General features: G+C 30.7%; 1 protein-coding gene across 2 annotated transcripts in view; it reads right to left on the reverse strand.

The window, feature by feature from the left end:
* Positions 1–964: 964 nt before the first annotated feature.
* The window catches only part of LOC105455952 (carnitine O-palmitoyltransferase 1, muscle isoform), a 23,486-nt gene continuing 6,177 nt past the window's right edge, over positions 965–18,273 (reverse strand). The window contains exons 2-15 of one of the 2 annotated variants that reach the window (XM_011699671.1): positions 6,343–6,498; positions 6,086–6,222; positions 5,716–5,992; positions 5,198–5,521; positions 4,756–4,955; positions 4,481–4,685; positions 4,281–4,388; positions 4,140–4,165; positions 3,345–3,407; positions 2,521–2,632; positions 2,163–2,432; positions 1,935–2,084; positions 1,650–1,859; positions 965–1,458 (exon numbers count right to left, since the gene is read on the reverse strand). In XM_011699671.1, the coding sequence (XP_011697973.1) occupies positions 1,360–1,458; positions 1,650–1,859; positions 1,935–2,084; positions 2,163–2,432; positions 2,521–2,632; positions 3,345–3,407; positions 4,140–4,165; positions 4,281–4,388; positions 4,481–4,685; positions 4,756–4,955; positions 5,198–5,521; positions 5,716–5,992; positions 6,086–6,222; positions 6,343–6,483 (2,322 nt within the window). In that variant the 5' untranslated portion in view covers positions 6,484–6,498 and the 3' untranslated portion in view covers positions 965–1,359. Of the gene's footprint in view, positions 1,459–1,649; positions 1,860–1,934; positions 2,085–2,162; positions 2,433–2,520; positions 2,633–3,344; positions 3,408–3,795; positions 3,862–4,139; positions 4,166–4,280; positions 4,389–4,480; positions 4,686–4,755; positions 4,956–5,197; positions 5,522–5,715; positions 5,993–6,085; positions 6,223–6,342; positions 6,499–18,273 lie in introns of both variants that reach the window. The other variant, XM_011699670.1, reaches the window with a different exon arrangement.

An 18,273-nucleotide genomic window follows, 5' to 3' on the forward strand; every position in this document is an offset into this window, starting at 1 on the left:
TAGATCTTTCAGGCTTCAAATTTCTAGTAGTTATAATTTCCACAGAGAAGTTCTATGTACAATAGATATCATACGTTTTATAGAGCTAATAGACAAAATTCTATTGTACAATTTCATATCTAATTTTTACATTCATCATCAGATTCGTTAAATGTACAAAGATGAAATTAAGTGTACAAAAAACGTTACGTATCCTATCTTGTCATCTTGCATTTCATATCTCTCTTAAACTGCGCTTAAACGCTTTCAATAATGTTAATTATAACACCACCGAATAATAACAAGGTTTTAAAAGCACCAATATCTTTAACTATATCTTTAACAAATATATATATGGTAGGAGAATGTAATCGTACGCTTCTCTTCTAAGTATAAAATTGCTTACAGTTAGTAATTACTTATACTTAAAACATTTTGCATTGATAAGTTGCGCATATCAATATATGGCATCGCTTAAATGTTTGCTTAAAAAAGAAATCAGAGTAATCACATATTCGTAGTTGCACATCCCTATCTCATCGAGTATTAAATTGATGAGACTGATACAGATTGAGATGTCTCTCTTCATATTAAGATACAAGCAATACTTATCTACCATTCATGTTTTATGGAGAAAAAAATAATTTCTTAAACACGTAAATTGCATTGCATATAAATCACTCCTCGATGATAAATTGGGATAAGATATAGTATATATATATATATATACGCGTAATGAAATTAAACCGCTTTTGCATCTGCAGTAGATGCACAATGTGATAATATGCACTCACACTTGATCAATCCTTCAAAATTCGGTTAGTATTTAAAAATTTAACTTTCATAACGTATTTTTTTTATATTACACGCATGAAAATGTTCAACAATTTCAATAAATAATGAAATTTTCAATTTTTATGTTCCTGTTACATATTAATGTCAAGTATTTTTTAAATTTGCAATATTGTACAGCAAACGATGGAAATTTTGGTACTTGCATTTTTGTGCATACTTCTGCTGTGCAATATTGTTAGTAAATCACGCAAATTGTCAGTTTATAATAATAACAATGATATTTATGATAATGACATGACAAATATGATATATGACAAATGATCCTATAAAAATCTAGTCTATATATGTGCAGTGATAACATATCCTGAATTTTGGGCCCGTTATTTTTTTCCTGTAACCTTTATCTACTAAAATAATTGCCTATGAAAAAAAACTACCTTAAGAAAATTATATTTTAAGCATTAAATTATGTTTACATGATTAAATCCTTCCATAAGCCAAGAAAAGTTATCTGGAGCCATAGATCCCGCTTCATTGCATAGTTTATCATTATTTTTGCATGACCCCCTACAGGTAATAAATAAGTTACGCAGATCCGTTCTGATGTATTTTCTTTTTTTGTTCTAGCAAGTCTTTCATGTCGCCAAGTGCTTTCTCGATTTGTTTTGCAAATCTGGCGGCATCCTATAAATATTAAAATTAATTTATTATTAAAAGATTAATATAATTATCATTATATTATTCTTTGATATAAACAAACAACTACATACTATAGATGTACGAAATATAATGAGAACAATGCAAATATTTAAAAAAACACTATAAATATGAAATATAAAGGAAAATTATGATAGTGAAACCGAAAATTATTTTACCGTTTTTGACGAAGATCGTTTACTAGAAACGTGGAAGAATAGAAGATCTTCTCCCGCAATTATATAAGAAACACCATAACCATCATCGGCCACAGGACCAAATCCACCACCAGCTGAAATACAGTTAGGATATTTCTTCAAATCCAATCTCGAAGTTTGACCGTGTGGAGTTTGTGATGTTGACAATCTCCATGGTTCGCTTAGAACTTCCTACAATAGAAGCATTCATCGTTTAATGAGATTAAATTTAATCGATTGCCTGATAGGAAATCCTAAAACAATTACCTTCAAAAATGGTGAATCTACTTCTAAGTACTTCGATACTACATATAAACAAAATAGATGCCTATCTATTCCTTTTCCACACATAGCATCTTGGTAACCTCTTTGATGTCTTGCTACTGCATCCATTAGCAGCTTGACTTTTTCTGTTATCTATGTTGAAAGAAAGATCAATTAGAGATTCACGAAGAAACAAATCTGTGCAGTTCTCACTTAATATTTCATCTTTACCGTTAATGTTTCGTCCTCCATTGCTTTCACCCATTTGGAAGATTCAATAGTGCACGGTCTGACCGTTTCTGTTCTACCTTCTCGGAACAACCTCGTCATGGAAGCTTCATATGTTAAATTAAACTTGCCAGCGTCGCGGTAGTACGCCAATTGTAACGCCATTTGTATATAGGCGTCCGGTGATATGGAATGGGTTTTCATCAAACCTTTGCCATAAGTGTTGTGTACATAAATACGTAATTCCACATCATTCAATATACTGTGCGCTACCTGTTAAATTTAAAATCAATAGTTATATAACCGTGATATTTGCTAAATGTATTACATTTAGGACGAAACTAATTATTATTATTATTACCCGGTAGGATTGTTCAATAGCTTCAATACATTTGGTATTTAAATCCCATTGCAATCGAGTTGGAGCTGGAGGTGTAAATTCTGGAGTACCCGCATTATGTCCTTCCTTATATCTGAGAATAATATATATATCTCAAATATATATATATATATATCTCAAATGATAGAATAATATATATCTCAAATGATAGAAAATTCTAAGCTTCTGTATTTTACTTTATTGAAAGAAATTAAATTCAAAAACTATATTATTATGCATTATTATGAAAAGTAAGGACTAAATTTCACGATTGTTTATTAATATTTCATTCTAAATGAACTTGAACTAAAATAGATAAAATAAATCAATTCAAGCCCTTATCTTAATCGATTAATCCTTATTTTCCAGATAATTTTTTCATAATCCCAATGTCATGCAAATCTAAATACACATTTTACTGTATGTACTAACTACGACAATATATACTTTAACTACAACAACTTTCATTCAATTATTTTAATTAAGCAATAATTTTTTTTAAATTAAAATAGTTATTATTATCTTAATCATACATTTATAATGCAATAATGTTCAAGCAGATAATTGTATTTTAATGTTAATATATTAAAAGCATTTGCAAGCAAAAATTTACTATTGTTATTATGTAGGTTATTATGTAGAAATGCTTATAAAAATAGAAAAGATAATTGTATAAAGATAATTATTATAATAAAAGTAATAGTGACAATTGTAGTTATATAATTATTAGAAATTATATAGACTATATAGATAAATGATTAATTTTGCCCCACTACATTATACTGTGTAAACACAACAAAAATTACCCGATTTTAATATCAGCAGCTACAATAAATTCCCATAAAGTTCCGAGTACTGGTGCATCAGCCCTAATAAGCATATCAGAAAAAAAGACATTAAAGATAAAACGCGAAAGAGAAAGACGAAAAGCACTCATTGTCAGTACAAGTAGTCCGGTAGAGAAAGATTTCCCTTCGGGAAACGTAATTTCTTTAGGGGACTGAAACATATAAGCATAGCAAGAACCCCACAGAATTTTAAAGATGACTGCTGCAAAGGACGTTCGAGGACACTAAAGATTTGCTAAAAGAAGAATCTTAAATAAAAAAAAAAATCACATATATATGTTGCAATCCATACTACTTTCATAGACGTTCCTTGACACACAATAGATAGTCATACAACAGGTATTTTTCGAAAGCAGAAGAAGAGATAGAGGCAAAATATGTAATATAAGCTAAGGATTGTAATTCTTACTGTCGGTCCAGGAACTCCGAACATACTACGTACTCCCACAAGTGTGACATGACTGCAGCATCTGCCCTGCTCATTACTTATCATTATATGCAGTGTTTCAATATATACATAAATTTGTATGTAATAAATCTTATTTTATATTAATAAAAATATAGGCTTAATTATTCATAATATATTGTGTATAACAAATTCGCGTCTTATGTTATTTTGTCTCTATTAAAAATAAGTGAAAAATAACAATTTTTTTTAATGAAATTATTTTTTTTTCATATAAAAACATTTTACGAAAATGTCAACAATAAAGTTTTTATTATTTATATAATCCACATAAAGTGTGTACTCACCAAGAATGCTCTGCATTGAAGCCAATCTGTGAACAAGAATTATTTTTATAAAACATTGAAGCAAATGATGAAAATGAAGAAAATGAGAAAATGAAGAAAATGAGAATCAATTTTAATATGAAAATATAATAATATACTTACTCTTCCATTGCTTCCAATACATAGCGTAAAGGATTTATCGAACCATCGATCATACCCTTTTCCATGTAATAGGATTCTACCATAATGATCTAATTTTTCTGGATGTCCCTAAAGCACAAAATGAATATAATTATATTAATTTGCAAATATGATTGATATTCATATTGTTCAGAATGTTTTTATTTTATTAAATAACTTACTGGATCGTATTCATAAGGTACATCGTCCAATGCGACCACAAATGCCGCCTTTTCAATAATATCCAAAGAAGCCTTATTTACACCTTTCGAAAAGAAATCCTTCCTAGCCTGTGCCCAGGCAGTTCTTTCGCCGGCTGTTAAAGCAGCCAATTTCTCCTCTCCTTCTGATGGCGTGGAATCGTCGTCCAAAATTTGTTGAATCTGACTATAAGGCGATAATATTATAATACACATGTGTAATAAAAATTCATACTTGTAAAGCAGTAATAACTTACAGTTCTATTTCGCAGGCTTGAAGAATTCTATTTCGGTAATAAATTAAAACTTTGAAATATCTGCCCTTATGATACACTACAACGTGTTTAGAATCCTGATAATGCACAATTTTGTCAACTTCAATTCCTGGAATTCGTGTAGTGTTAAATACTCTTTCATACTGCCAAGAACACAATGGTACTAATCCTTGTACTAGAATCTGAAAATGAACATATTTTTTTTAAATATAAACCTATCTACATGATAATATACTTGTGCGATGCAAAATACCAACACGCAGCTCTTATTTTGTGCTCTATATATTTTTCTCTCAAGAAAAAAATGAATAGAAATAAAGGTGTTATAAATAAAAATTCGTACGCGTTCACTAAATGTATGAAAACCTCTTCATTTTTAATATGTAAAATAAGATGTATAAAACTAATGAAAAAAATAACTAACCGGTTCTAATTCTTGGCGTTCGATAAGACGTCTATATTGTAAGCAGGAATATATTACGGCTGCGGCTCGCGCGGCTTGCACGTTCGTGGGATGCGAGAGAATGGCGTCGATTCCGTAGAAATTCGAGTTGACCATTAGGGGCGATCTTCCGCGCAAATAAACATATTCCTCCCACCAATCGGACACATAGTTGGTGGTCCACCAAGACTTGAGGACCAGGTAACGCTGCAGCTTGATTCCGATGCCATTCTGGAACTCGTTGGCCAGCTTTTCCATGCGAGCGTAATTCTCATCATCGACCAACGGCCGTACGCTTCTCAGATACTATTTAAATGTACAATACTTTGATTTTTCCACTACAATGTTAAAGAGAACTGCCTAGAACTGTTATATACTAAACTAAAATCTAAACTAAAATATTCGTTACATCAGCGATAATATCGAATCAAATTTTTCGCAAGAAGTATGTGCTCATTTGTCTAATACGAGATCTAATAAAATACGTTATTTGATCTAACCCGCTTCATAGTATCCGGCACTGTCGGTAGTGGCAGTCGTGGCAGTGATCCTTGGAAGCTATACAGCATGGGCTTATGCCAACCTGACAACAGTTTCACTAGCAACAGCCAGACTTGGGTTAACTTTGACGGCTTGCGACCTTTGCCCCTCGCCTCGTACATCCATCCTTTGTACATAAGCATCAGCTTCAACGTGTACCGAATAGTGTATATGAACGCCAGCCATAGGAACAGCCCGACTACGAAGGAGCCTGCCAGGTGTGCGAGTACCGAGGACCTATCGCGAAAAGCAATTGGTTATTAATTGTTGCTAATCTGCGCGCGTGCAACGAATCGTAAATAATTTAGAATCGAGGGACACGAAAATTACCCAGAAAGATACGGTGAAACTTTTCCAACGAGGACATACGGGACCTTGTAGCCAGCAAAGTGTATCGCCGTTACTAAAATCACAGTAACCCATAGACTTTCCAAGGAAGCCGGATAAACGCCGCTTTTCAGATTGTTCTGTGAACAGGAAGAATGTAAGGACACGCGTTAATAATATTCATTAATTTACATTAATATTCAGATATTAAGTTAAACGTCCAAACGCGTCGGCGCTCATCAGAACACCGCGACACTCACCTGAAACCGAAAGAATCTCTTCTTCCACGACCGTACGCCAGAGAGCCAGACCAAGTGAAGTACCTCTCGATCGAAGTTTACATCCCATCCTTCATGTGTTATTGAGAAGCTGAATGCTACGGCCGAATGGGCTTCCGCCATCCTGCGTTAGCCTTCCTGTAAAATGCGAACGTTGGATTTATCTAACAATTAACATTTCATTGGGACTTAATCATAGCCTAAGCTTACATTGTCATTAAACTGATAAAAGAAAAACAAAGTACGGCGTTCCGAATAATGTTAAAAAAAACAAAGTTATCGAGATTATAGTCTATAGAACACAAGGATGTGTGCCAATCCAGGATGCTAATATAAAAGATATAAAAGATTTAATGCTTAAGATGAAAGAAACTAGTTTTTACTGAATGTAATAATAGAATAAAATAAATAAATATCATAGTTTCTTCAATCTCAAAAGAAAACAACAGAGAAAGAGCAATTTCGTCGTGATGAGGTTGCTCTTTCGTACGCGATCGTAGCGGTGATAACGATGCAGAGTGAACGCAGATGCACCAGTTGACCTTACTTAAAAGCCGCAATTGCGATGCGCACGAGTGCGTGCGTGAATGCATTGTAGAACATCGCCAAGCTGATAAATATGGGCCATCATATGGTAACAAGTTCGGTGTACTTACAAATTATCGTTCACGACACTTATTTTATTTTTTATTTTGTTATTTTATTTAAAAAAAAAAGTCTAATAGAGACTGTATTTTCGTGCTCACTAATGCAGAATAATGCATTACTAATGCAGAGAAGGACAGTTCTCAGTATAATTTACTAAAGTAAATGCGAGTAATAGTATATGAAAAAAATTAATTTATTTTGGTACTTAAATAAGCAAAAAATTCATATTCTCGATTTTGACATCAATATCATAGAAGAAAAGAGGAATCTCAAAATAAAAAAAACATTAAATTATAATTCAGAAAGCAATCAATATCAAAATACATATGTCAAATTAAAATGTTAATCCTATGAAAAAAAGTATTATTGATCAAGAATTGTGAATCAGTCACATATATGATATAAACAATATTCTAAAAAATATTAATACCTATGAACTTTTGTCATAATTAATAATTTATAATAATTATTACTCAAAGTCCAATAATATCAAAATATGCCAAATTAAAATGTTAATTATATTTAAAAAAAAGTACTATTGATTAAAAATTTAAATCAGTCACATATGTGGTATAAATATTCTAAAAAATATTAATATCTATGAACTTTTGCCATAATTAATAATTTATATTAATTATTTTAGGAACTTTTAATTTAAATATGATATTTTGTAATGAAGACGTATCACAAAAATCGCGTTTGTTTCAATAAGTATATTCTTTGATATAAAACCTCTTAATTTTTTCTATTTCATGTCAAATTAATATTATTATTACTTTTAAAATTAATTTTCGTCATCGAGCAATTATGCGAGATCGTTACAAAGTGAAAGACTTGCGCGAAAAACTCATAAAAAAAAAATAAATACATATTCCGGGTCATGGAACGTGTAAGAATAAAGTGTTTAAACGGATTAGAGGATGTTACGCGAAACCGAAGATGTCGAAAGTTGAGGGCGGTCTTCTTCCGTGTTACAATTTTAACGCGTTACAAAAGCGTACTGCACGCGAGATAGAAAGCCCGTCTGCGTTTCACTCGATTTCCACTCACGTCATGATGGAGAGGAATATCGGGAGAACGGGAGAGAAGCGCTTCTCGATGACAGCTTCTGATCAATACAAGATACGTAATTAATTTAACGATTAACCCTGCTCGCGTACGAGCTACAAAAAATACGAAGCGAATATGTCACTTACTTAGACAGAGGAAAGTAATTGACGATAATTCGCGGAGGATGTGCGAATGCGTATGCGGATAGCCCGTCACGCTTTCAGGTCGGAGACTTTTTTTTAGCGAGAGTGCATTACTCGATTCATTCGAGGATCCTTTTTCTCTTGATTTCACTACGTAGAAAAGATGGTTTAGCAATGTAACAAATGTCAGACACGGCATGTCGCTTAGCAGAAGTTGTATAATGCTGTCTTTTCAAACTTCGACTTTGGAAAATTATTTGAATTAAATTTACAATCAGAAATGTTCAAGAAATATACGTTCTTTAAAAATGATGAGAACATGATCGAACTTCTCGTATAGATCAAACGAATAGATACGTTCGCAATAATTTTTACGCAATGCTTTGTAAGTGCTCTTTCGCGTATAAGTGGTTATAACTTCGTACAAATATTGTTCTAATCTTTTTCACGGAAAAATATTCTCGAGGAAAATCGACGCGGAGAAATCGTCCTCGGATGGCTCGTGGATTATTATTGCTCCCGCAATTCACAGGTATAGTAACTATATACCCGTTTGCGAATGTATGTGACTAATAACCTTGGACTTTGAACAACGACTCGTCCGGTTAGGCGAGTCGTCATAAACTTAACGAATAATTGAGCGCGATCTCTTGACGCGTTCGTATCTCTACCATCGCTGCATCCATATTTCACTAACGCAAAATTATTCGACGGTAAGGTGTGTTTACGACGGCTAATCAGTTCGATGATCTCAACGAAGACATATGATAAGTAATCAGTTGCGTCTGTCGCAGGTGTCACCTCTCTCGGTAGGTGTGAGTTAGCTTGATGATTTCATTGGGCGCCTGTTATCGCAATTCTTCAGAATACAGTAATCATTCTTTAACCGCTGAACTGATAGTAATTTTTTGATAAACCGTTTAATTAAGAAAAATGTCATTTCACGTTGGAGAAATTTTGCCGTTTTTCGTGCGTTCTTTTCAATCCAAGAAGTTTCTGTTCGATGACTGTACGTAACGTGTCGGTGCCCATCGTGGCAAATAAACTACATCGAGCAAACTCCTTCCATGCCGTAAGTAGGTCATGTGCCGCGTTTCATTTGTCTGTGATATACGTGTATACTGTTGACCTAAAGAATTAATCCGGTAATAAAGTTCTTCACAAAAGGTAATCGGTAAGGACAAAACCAACTGTAAATCAATTAAATCGACAATTAGTGCTGCAAAGTTAACAACGAATGCAATTATGAGGAAATTATGCATAACGGTTCTGCTAGACGGATTTACATAACAGATAATAGAATCTTGCGAAGTAAAATTACTCAGTGACTAAATACAGAGCTTTTAACAAAAAACGAATTAAGTCCACATAATTACAAAATTTTGTGCAACATTAAATTAATCCACCAAGCAGTAAATTAAATTTAAATTGCACAAAGCTTCACAGCTGGATGCACATATAGCTCAATGTTAATTTTTAAGTTAGTATTACGGCTCTGAAGGAAACTATTATGAGGTAATGTGTAATATATTGGAACACAAGTTATAAAATAAAGTAAAATAAATATATATGTACTTATTTAGAGCGCTCATGGTCAGATATTGAAGTTTGGTAAATGTTTCCATTACACGCCAGATTCCATATCGCGTCGAGACTACTGCGATAAATATGCCTAATTATTTCGCATTATCTCCGTTACGGTAATACGTAAACAATTAGCGTCTCGACACTGAATAATGTGAATCCCGTATATGTACAAATACAAACTCATGTAAACGCAGGTCCGAGTTTATCGTATTACGCGTCAGAGATCATTATTTGAATTGCTTAAAGTTCTCTGAAACGCGCAAAGAGCGTATTGGAACAATGATAACATTAATAGTCAAATCACTCTCTAGAGGTTCAATCTCGATGTTAATACAAGTCACGTGCAGCGAGTCTCTATTCCTCTTCCTCTCTCCCTCTCTCTTTTAAATCGCGCACTTACGTAAACAGTCACCTATCGTGCGTAACCCCGATAGATAAAAGGGATTATCAATCGGAAACAATCGAGTTCAGATATGAATCCTGAAATTTGTTCGATAATTTATTCGCATTATTAAAATAATCTGATTCGCTCTTCAAGTCTACTCTCAATGCGTCGTCTCATACACAGATAATATATGATATTATATGTATTATCATATGATATTTCTGGCAAAATTAATCTGTTAAAATTAAGGTGAATTTTTATAATTATTTAAATATTAATAATTAAAAGTTAATGACTCTTTAATTAACAAATATTAAACAGATGACAAAGGCAGTTAAGAGTCCCACGCAGTTCTTGGCGTAGGATTACGCGAAGGATTTAATGTAAAGAATATTGGAATAAACCAAGAATATATACGCACCAAGAACTGCGTGGGACTCTTAACTGCCTTTGTCATCTGTTTAATATTTGTTAAATATTAATGTAATATTAAATCAGGCAGATAATAGTATCTGTAATTTTCAGTCGATGCACAATTTTAAATTGTAATTTGAGTTTTAGTTTTGAATTCCTGAGATTGAAATTTCAGCTTACGTTTTTCTTTCTGAATTTTTTACTATCATATAAAGATGATTAAACAAAGAAGGAACTGAGAAGAAGACTGCGAAAATTAATTACTTAATGGATTAATCTATCCATGCAATTTCTTTGCGAATTACCTAACACTTAGCATTTTTGCTGCCATGAATTCTCACTTAAAAAAAGTCATTCTTCAAATATGTATTGTTCTGCATTGTATCCGAGAAAGCATTATGTTTTTATAAAGGTAAAAAAATTAAATTAAAGTATGATATTAAAGAATTCCATTGGACTTAGTAAAAAATATAATTAATAAGTGAAAGTTAATATTTTCATCATTTGTAGCATTCTTCATCATTTGATCAGTAATAAGCAATACTCCCGCCCCCTCTAATATCTCCAATAGTTCATTGTTGCGACATAACTTATCAATGAACTTTACTCGATGATGCTTTAGTACTTGATACAGAATGACGTTAATCATACTTGCCAATTTCCTTATCTAACTCTTCTTGATGTAAATCGTATTGCCAAGTCAGCAAAATATTTTACCAATGGAGATGAAAATCATTAGCACGATCTTGAATGATCTTTGAACCAGCTGCTGAACCATCTCCGCGTGAGTTTTCTTACCACATGCTGCGATCTAATATAAACTTCCAAAAGTGAAAGTTTTGCTATTGTGTACTTTGTGTTTTGAACCTTGAAATCTTGAAAGATTTAATCTTTCCTAAATCATTTTCTAGATGGTGAACAGATACTATTCCAAGTTTCCATGAAATACCCAATATGCCAGTTAAACATAAATCTTGAAATTCTAAATGGAAACTATTTTATCATGTGCTGTGAATTGTTTCGAACCATAAAATTTAAAAAATTCGCTAAATATTTCCAAATCATTTCCAAAAGCGCTATCCAAAATTCTTGGATTCAAAACTAAAACTCAAATTAAAAATAGATCTCTTGCATGTGACAACAAATTCAATCGAATTTAATGATTCTTTCGTGGCATTCGTAGACAAACATGTCTGAGAGACGAAATAAAATAAATAATAAACAGAAAATAGATAATAAAAATCTACATTTAAAAAAAGATGATTCATTATTTGATTTATTTTATACTACATTGCATTGCAATTAGAAGTAAACATATTTTCAGCTTAAAAAAATCAAGAAAAATATTCATATTACTTTTATTTTAGTTCTGCACAATCGCGATGCATTAATCAGTGATCCCATCTCATTCCATCCAATGAAAATTGTGTGAACTTTTTGATAACTGCACAAAAATTAAGCGAGACGTAGCGATCATCAATCGTTCGTTGACGTCAATCAGTTACAATTATGATATGCTAATATTGACGTCTGTCGCAAAGTTTCCGCCTCTACTGATGTTGATCCTTATGAGGAAAATAATTGCTATCTCATCGTCTTTTATAACATATGTTCGTTAATATATGCTTAAAACATTACTATGTACATATTTACACAGTCAATGACTTAATCGCTTATGTATTAATCGATTGCATTGATATATTCGTATCTTTTGTCAACGTTCACTATCTAAATAGAAACGTACCATCTATACTTTTTTCATGTTTTATTATACATTTGGATGTTTCTAAATTCTTTACGTAAGTTAGAAATGTAAAAAAAAGAATCAATTTTTTTTACCCGTCTTAGGCGCATATATGCCCCTTTAACCCGGATATAATGAGTTGGTTGATAAAAAATTCGACCAGCGTGAATGTGAAATATCTTATGTGTAAGAAATCACGTCAAGATACCTCTCTATCGACTTCTGTCTGGATGATAACGCGCAATAATATTAACCTAACAAAGCTTTTATCACTTAGATGCGAGACATGCCTATTTTCAGCTGAGAGCGTCAAACACATACATATTTATTTAGTCGCAAATGTCGTGATAAAAATTGGAATTTTTATCTTTCAAACGATGTCTGACTGATAACAAAAATATCATTTGATATAATATCTCTTCTTCGACATTTGTTTAACAGTATTTAAAAGTAAATTGCAATTCATTTGCATATTTTTTTGTTTTCCTTTACATAATTTCCGTCTAACAAATACACGTAATTTCTAATATTTCAATAATATAGAATATGAATAATATGCAAAATAAAAAATGGAATAGAATAATAAAAAATTAATGAAATAACACAATTTTGATTTATTTGTTGTTACTCATTATTTATATTGTTTTTCTTTAGTTTTTTTAAAAGAAACATTCAGCGATACTAATCGCCACTTCTCTCCGTCTCTATTTTTCACATTTCTTATTTCGCTAAAATTCTTAATATGAAAGAAACATTGTAATTTCTTCGAAGTTTCAAGAAGCAATATAAAATCTACGATTAATGATCAACTACGCCATACTTACAATATAAATTAAAACAGTTATATTTATCATGATTATCATTAAGCTTCTTAGAATTTTAACTATACTTAACTATAAATATGCAAATCTCGAGTCGTTAAAAAAGACTAAAATTAAATATAATTATATTCTTTAACATATACATATATTCGTATAAGAAGGTAATGATATTCAAAATACTTCATTAATATAATGAATAAAACACAAATGATAAAACTATACATAAGATTAAATTTTACAGACTATGTTAAAATACGATAATCGAAAAGAGCGTATTTTAAGGTTGATAATATTATTCTGCAGCCAAAGAAAGAGCTCAACAAATTCGTGTGTAATACAAATATTCTTTAGTCATCGATATACAACTTTGCATTTATTTTATGCAGAAATGTTTATTTATTTCATTTCTCGTTAAGTGTATGAAAATACTAAATATTATTGAAATATTGTGTAATTTTGCAAACAATACATGCAATAAAATATATGTATAAGTTCACTTGTATTTAGATTCACTGTTAATTATAATAATGATGATTACATATATGCTGTATCATATATAAACTATAGTTATACATTGTAGAAAATTAATTTATGTTATTCTTACAACTGTAATATTTTTATGTTGGCATATTATAACACAAGATTGCTAAGATGTAAAATATATTATTACGCTCTTAAAATATTCTGAAGTATCCCTTACGGAAATAGTTGCAACAATAAATTTATTGAACAGAAAATTTATTGAACAATATAATTAAATTTAAAAAAAATGCATTTAAAAAATAAAGTAAAGAAACAAATTTCATACAAGTTCTCTTTTATTTAACGCTAAATGAGAAAAATTATTTGTCTCTTTATATAAATCAGTTTTATTTACTTTTTTATATGACTCTTTATATAAATCTAAGAATTAATTATTTTTTGTACGTGATATATACTATAAACATCGATATCATACCAATAGTTGTTAAAAAAAAAACTGCTCCTTATTACGTACAATACCTGCATAATTAATGAGACGCGTAATTAATCTATTGCAACGTAATACTAGTGTTCGACATTAACTGTATCAAATATAGAAATGACCTTCGAACCATCCGCGATCAAGACGCGCATTAAAACACACGCCACGCAGTGATGGATATTATTTCGTATAACATCATCTTCCTTATCAAAGAGCGCGGCAATACGTAACGATTACCTCTCCATTCACGCGTTTACTCCAAATTCATCTTATCGGCGTGGCGGCCTCGAGACTAATTGCACGACAGACAAACCTATCATAAATATTCACTTTATTACAATATATATGCCTAACTTATCGGCGATCTTTTCTTCGTTATTCACGACTTTGAAAACGCAGTTTATAAGTCACTTGAGTCTTCAACGAACGTGAAGCAAAAACATATTACACGCGTTGCACGTTTTTAATTATCTGAGCATATTAATTTACAAGAACGCAAACGTCGAAACGTATATTTTTATTTGCCTTATTACAACGCAGAACTCACTTCGTAAATTAACTCGTTGCCAAATCCACGACACAAATATTTCCCGATACGCGCACTCCCGACTGATTACCTATACAATCTATATTTTATGAAGAAATGTGATGTAATTTCCGCCGGAACTATTACGATTCGCCAGAAATTTAATCAACAAAACAATCTACAAGTTCACTAAAGCGAAACGGTTCGCAAAAATTTTTGCACAGAATAATTTATCACGGTGGAGTTGAGCAGTTTTGAAGCGACACGTATCAACTGTTTAACAGATACGTTAAATGATTAGTTGATTTTTAAGTTGCAATAATATTCAAATAGTTATAACAGGGAAATACATTTTAAAATCACTCTACAGTTAAACGTTACACTTTTTAGAACTGCATATTATATATTTAACGCTAATGCAATATTAAACGAATGCTTAACTATACATAGAATAATTAACACTCGGAACTATTCAGTCGAGCAATTTAAATTTTTTTCTTTACTTCTTACTTAAATCTTCCAGGATTATATAATTTTCCAACCTATGTTTAAAAGATGTTTTTTTTTTAGAGGCCTCTGTGAACCTCACCACTAGCATACTCACCACTAAAAGAAGTTCAACTATATGTGCAGCATAAATAATATGCTAATTTATTGCTCTGGTCGCAAATTTATTATTCGCAGGAAATTAATATCAAAAGTGAGGCTAACTTCATGTTATATTAGCACTTCCACTCTCGAAAAACGTACAAAATAAAAAATTTGGTATATCTATTTTTTTTCTTTATAATATTCTGTACATGTTTTTCGAGAGAGGGAGTGCTAAAGTTATATGAAATCAATATTCCCACTTTAGATAATTTCTTGCAAATAGATTAAGGTACGAGCAATAAATTTGCTACTATAGAGCAATAAATAATAAATTAGCACTTTTATCTAAGCACATAAAGTCAAACCTTTTTTCTTACGTAAGAGTGCTAAATTCGCAGAGGTTTAGACACGCGTGTTGTCTAGGCGCGCTGCATTAGAAATCAAATTGAGATAAAAAATATCAAAGTAGAGCTACACAATCGTTAACATTACACAGATTTCAAGATAGCAAAAGTGCCAATTAAATATTTTTTTATTTTAATTATTAAATATTTTTTGATAGTTAGTCTTAATTATGTTTATTTTCCTTGTTTAATAATATGTCTACAAAACTAATTTCAAAGTACTATCTTGTGTAATTAGTGCAAAGCATTATTAAAATCAATTTAGATGACAAGACGAAATAAAAAATCATGTTGACGTCATCGCAAAACGTTTTTCTTTCGATTACACATAGCAAACAGAAAACGATAGAAATGTACATTACATTTATCGTGCATAATATACATATAATCAACATATAATGCACCCGATGTTACTTGTTCATGGAAACGATGTATTCTTCTATTCTTAAAATAATTCTAATTAGACTTCGCAGTTAATTGCAAATGGCTGTCTTATTGCGTAACGGTCTCAAAGTTCGTATCGCAACATTAAAAATTAAAGATTCATTTCTATTATATTCCAGAAATATAAGATTTGAAAAATGAAAACGAAGTAAATAGAGTCGAAATAAAAGGTAAATCTATTTTTTTTAATCTAATATTAACTTAATTTTTAAGTACATTGCAACATGTCTGACGCACTATCGAATACTTTCTTGAGTTGCATTGTGAACCATTTTGCATTATAAATACATTGAGCTCATAAGCAGAAATGAATATCAAAATTTTCTTTTTTATTTTCTATAATTTTTTATTAACATTTGATATTTTATTTAATTTTTATTAGTTTTATCTAAATATTTCACTTTTTATTGCTTTACATAATTTGACATTAATAGAAATTGTCACAAATATCATTTAAATAAAGTCTTATACATTAAATTTCACTTAAATCAACCATTTTATTGATTAAGAGATAATATTTTTTACGTGATTAGGAATAAAGAAATTAATTATTAATTATTAATTAATTATTAATAAAATAATTCGCACAAATATTATTACTCGAATTTATATTCGCGCACATAACATATTAGAAATGTATGATATTACGTTTTGTGTATTGCTAAATTACTATCTGCAATAGCCAATATTACATATAAAATTAGCACATATGTTTTCGGTGGCCTGAATCGCGATTAAATTTAAATGTAACGTATGGCCTTCGGATTTAATACGGAGGCGGCAAATGAAGGTATCTCTACAAAGAGAAGTATGACGGAGTTACTTTCTACGCGATAACGCAAGACTCTTTACACCCATCGCAATGTATGATGTTTTTCGCAATAGAATTTCGTTAATAATAATGTGGCAATTGTAACGAAACCGACCGTAAATTGAATATACAATATCACAGTATATAAGCGCAGATATTTGCTAACAATAATGCTACGCCAACAATAGAAATTAGACAATTAGAATTTTTTTTATTTAAAAAGCCAGAAAATTATAGATTAAGATATTAAATTATAAAGAAACCATGTAAAGTATGAAGAATTATTAAAAACACCTCGGCACTCAATATGTACATAGATATAGAGAAATTTGCATCAAATTACCGATACAGCTGTAATTTGTCTGAAAAAATACAAGAAAAGATCGTGGAAAATAATAAATTTATAAATTTTTAAGATATTGCGGCAAAAAGAAAATTTGAAATTTCAAAGTAAAATTAATTATTTAAGGCACCTGTCCAAGGCTGAATTTCACATTATAACTGGTATTTCAGCACTTTTGCTGCTACGTTGGACTTTGACCGTCGCATGGATGTGACGCGTGTGTTAATCATGTGTATATAGAATAGAACCAGGCTTCGTCGTAGTTCACTTGGAAAGATGTGGTTTTAGTGCAAGCATATAGCGTGAGCAGCAGCACGTTATAACAAATTATAATAAATTACAAAAAATAACTGATAGAATTTAATTATTATTTCATCATAATTGCTTTTTTTTATACATCTGTGTATATCTCAATTTATTAAAGAACTATTTCCATAAAATTACTAATCATGTTCGTTATATAATGTTATATTCAGTATATGAACCGTTGATACAAAGAGATGATTACATTAATACACGTAAACGACCTTTCGCATGATAAATAAATTCATCTGGTCCCTACTGAATAATGCTATGCATGGATTATTCAAGAAAGAATTGACCTATGACAATAACAATAATAATATATATTAAAACTGTCGCTGCTTTATCAAATTGTTATCGTTTTTAAGACTGTCAAGTTACAAGTTTTCAGCATAACTTATTTAAATAAATTTTATTAATATTAAAAAAACTTCAATTTAATGTTATTTGCTACATCAATTAATTTAATGAGAATTTATTAAGGATTTACTGATGCTTTCGTACAGAAATCATTTACTTTCCCTTTACTTAAATACATTTTTATTCCTAATTATTATTTATTAACAATTTGCTTATGTAAGTTATAAAAAAATAGTATTAAAATATTGGGATATAATTTAGCTATAATTTGGAATAGGGTAACTGTCCCTATTAGTGTGCCCTGAACCTATTAGTGTGCTTTTATATTTAAATAAGTCATAAAAATAAACTGGTACAAATATATAGACAAAGTAT

This window comes from Wasmannia auropunctata, unplaced genomic scaffold (assembly GCF_000956235.1).
Source record: "Wasmannia auropunctata unplaced genomic scaffold, wasmannia.A_1.0 LD335828.1, whole genome shotgun sequence".
NCBI classification, from domain to species: Eukaryota; Metazoa; Arthropoda; class Insecta; order Hymenoptera; family Formicidae; genus Wasmannia; species Wasmannia auropunctata.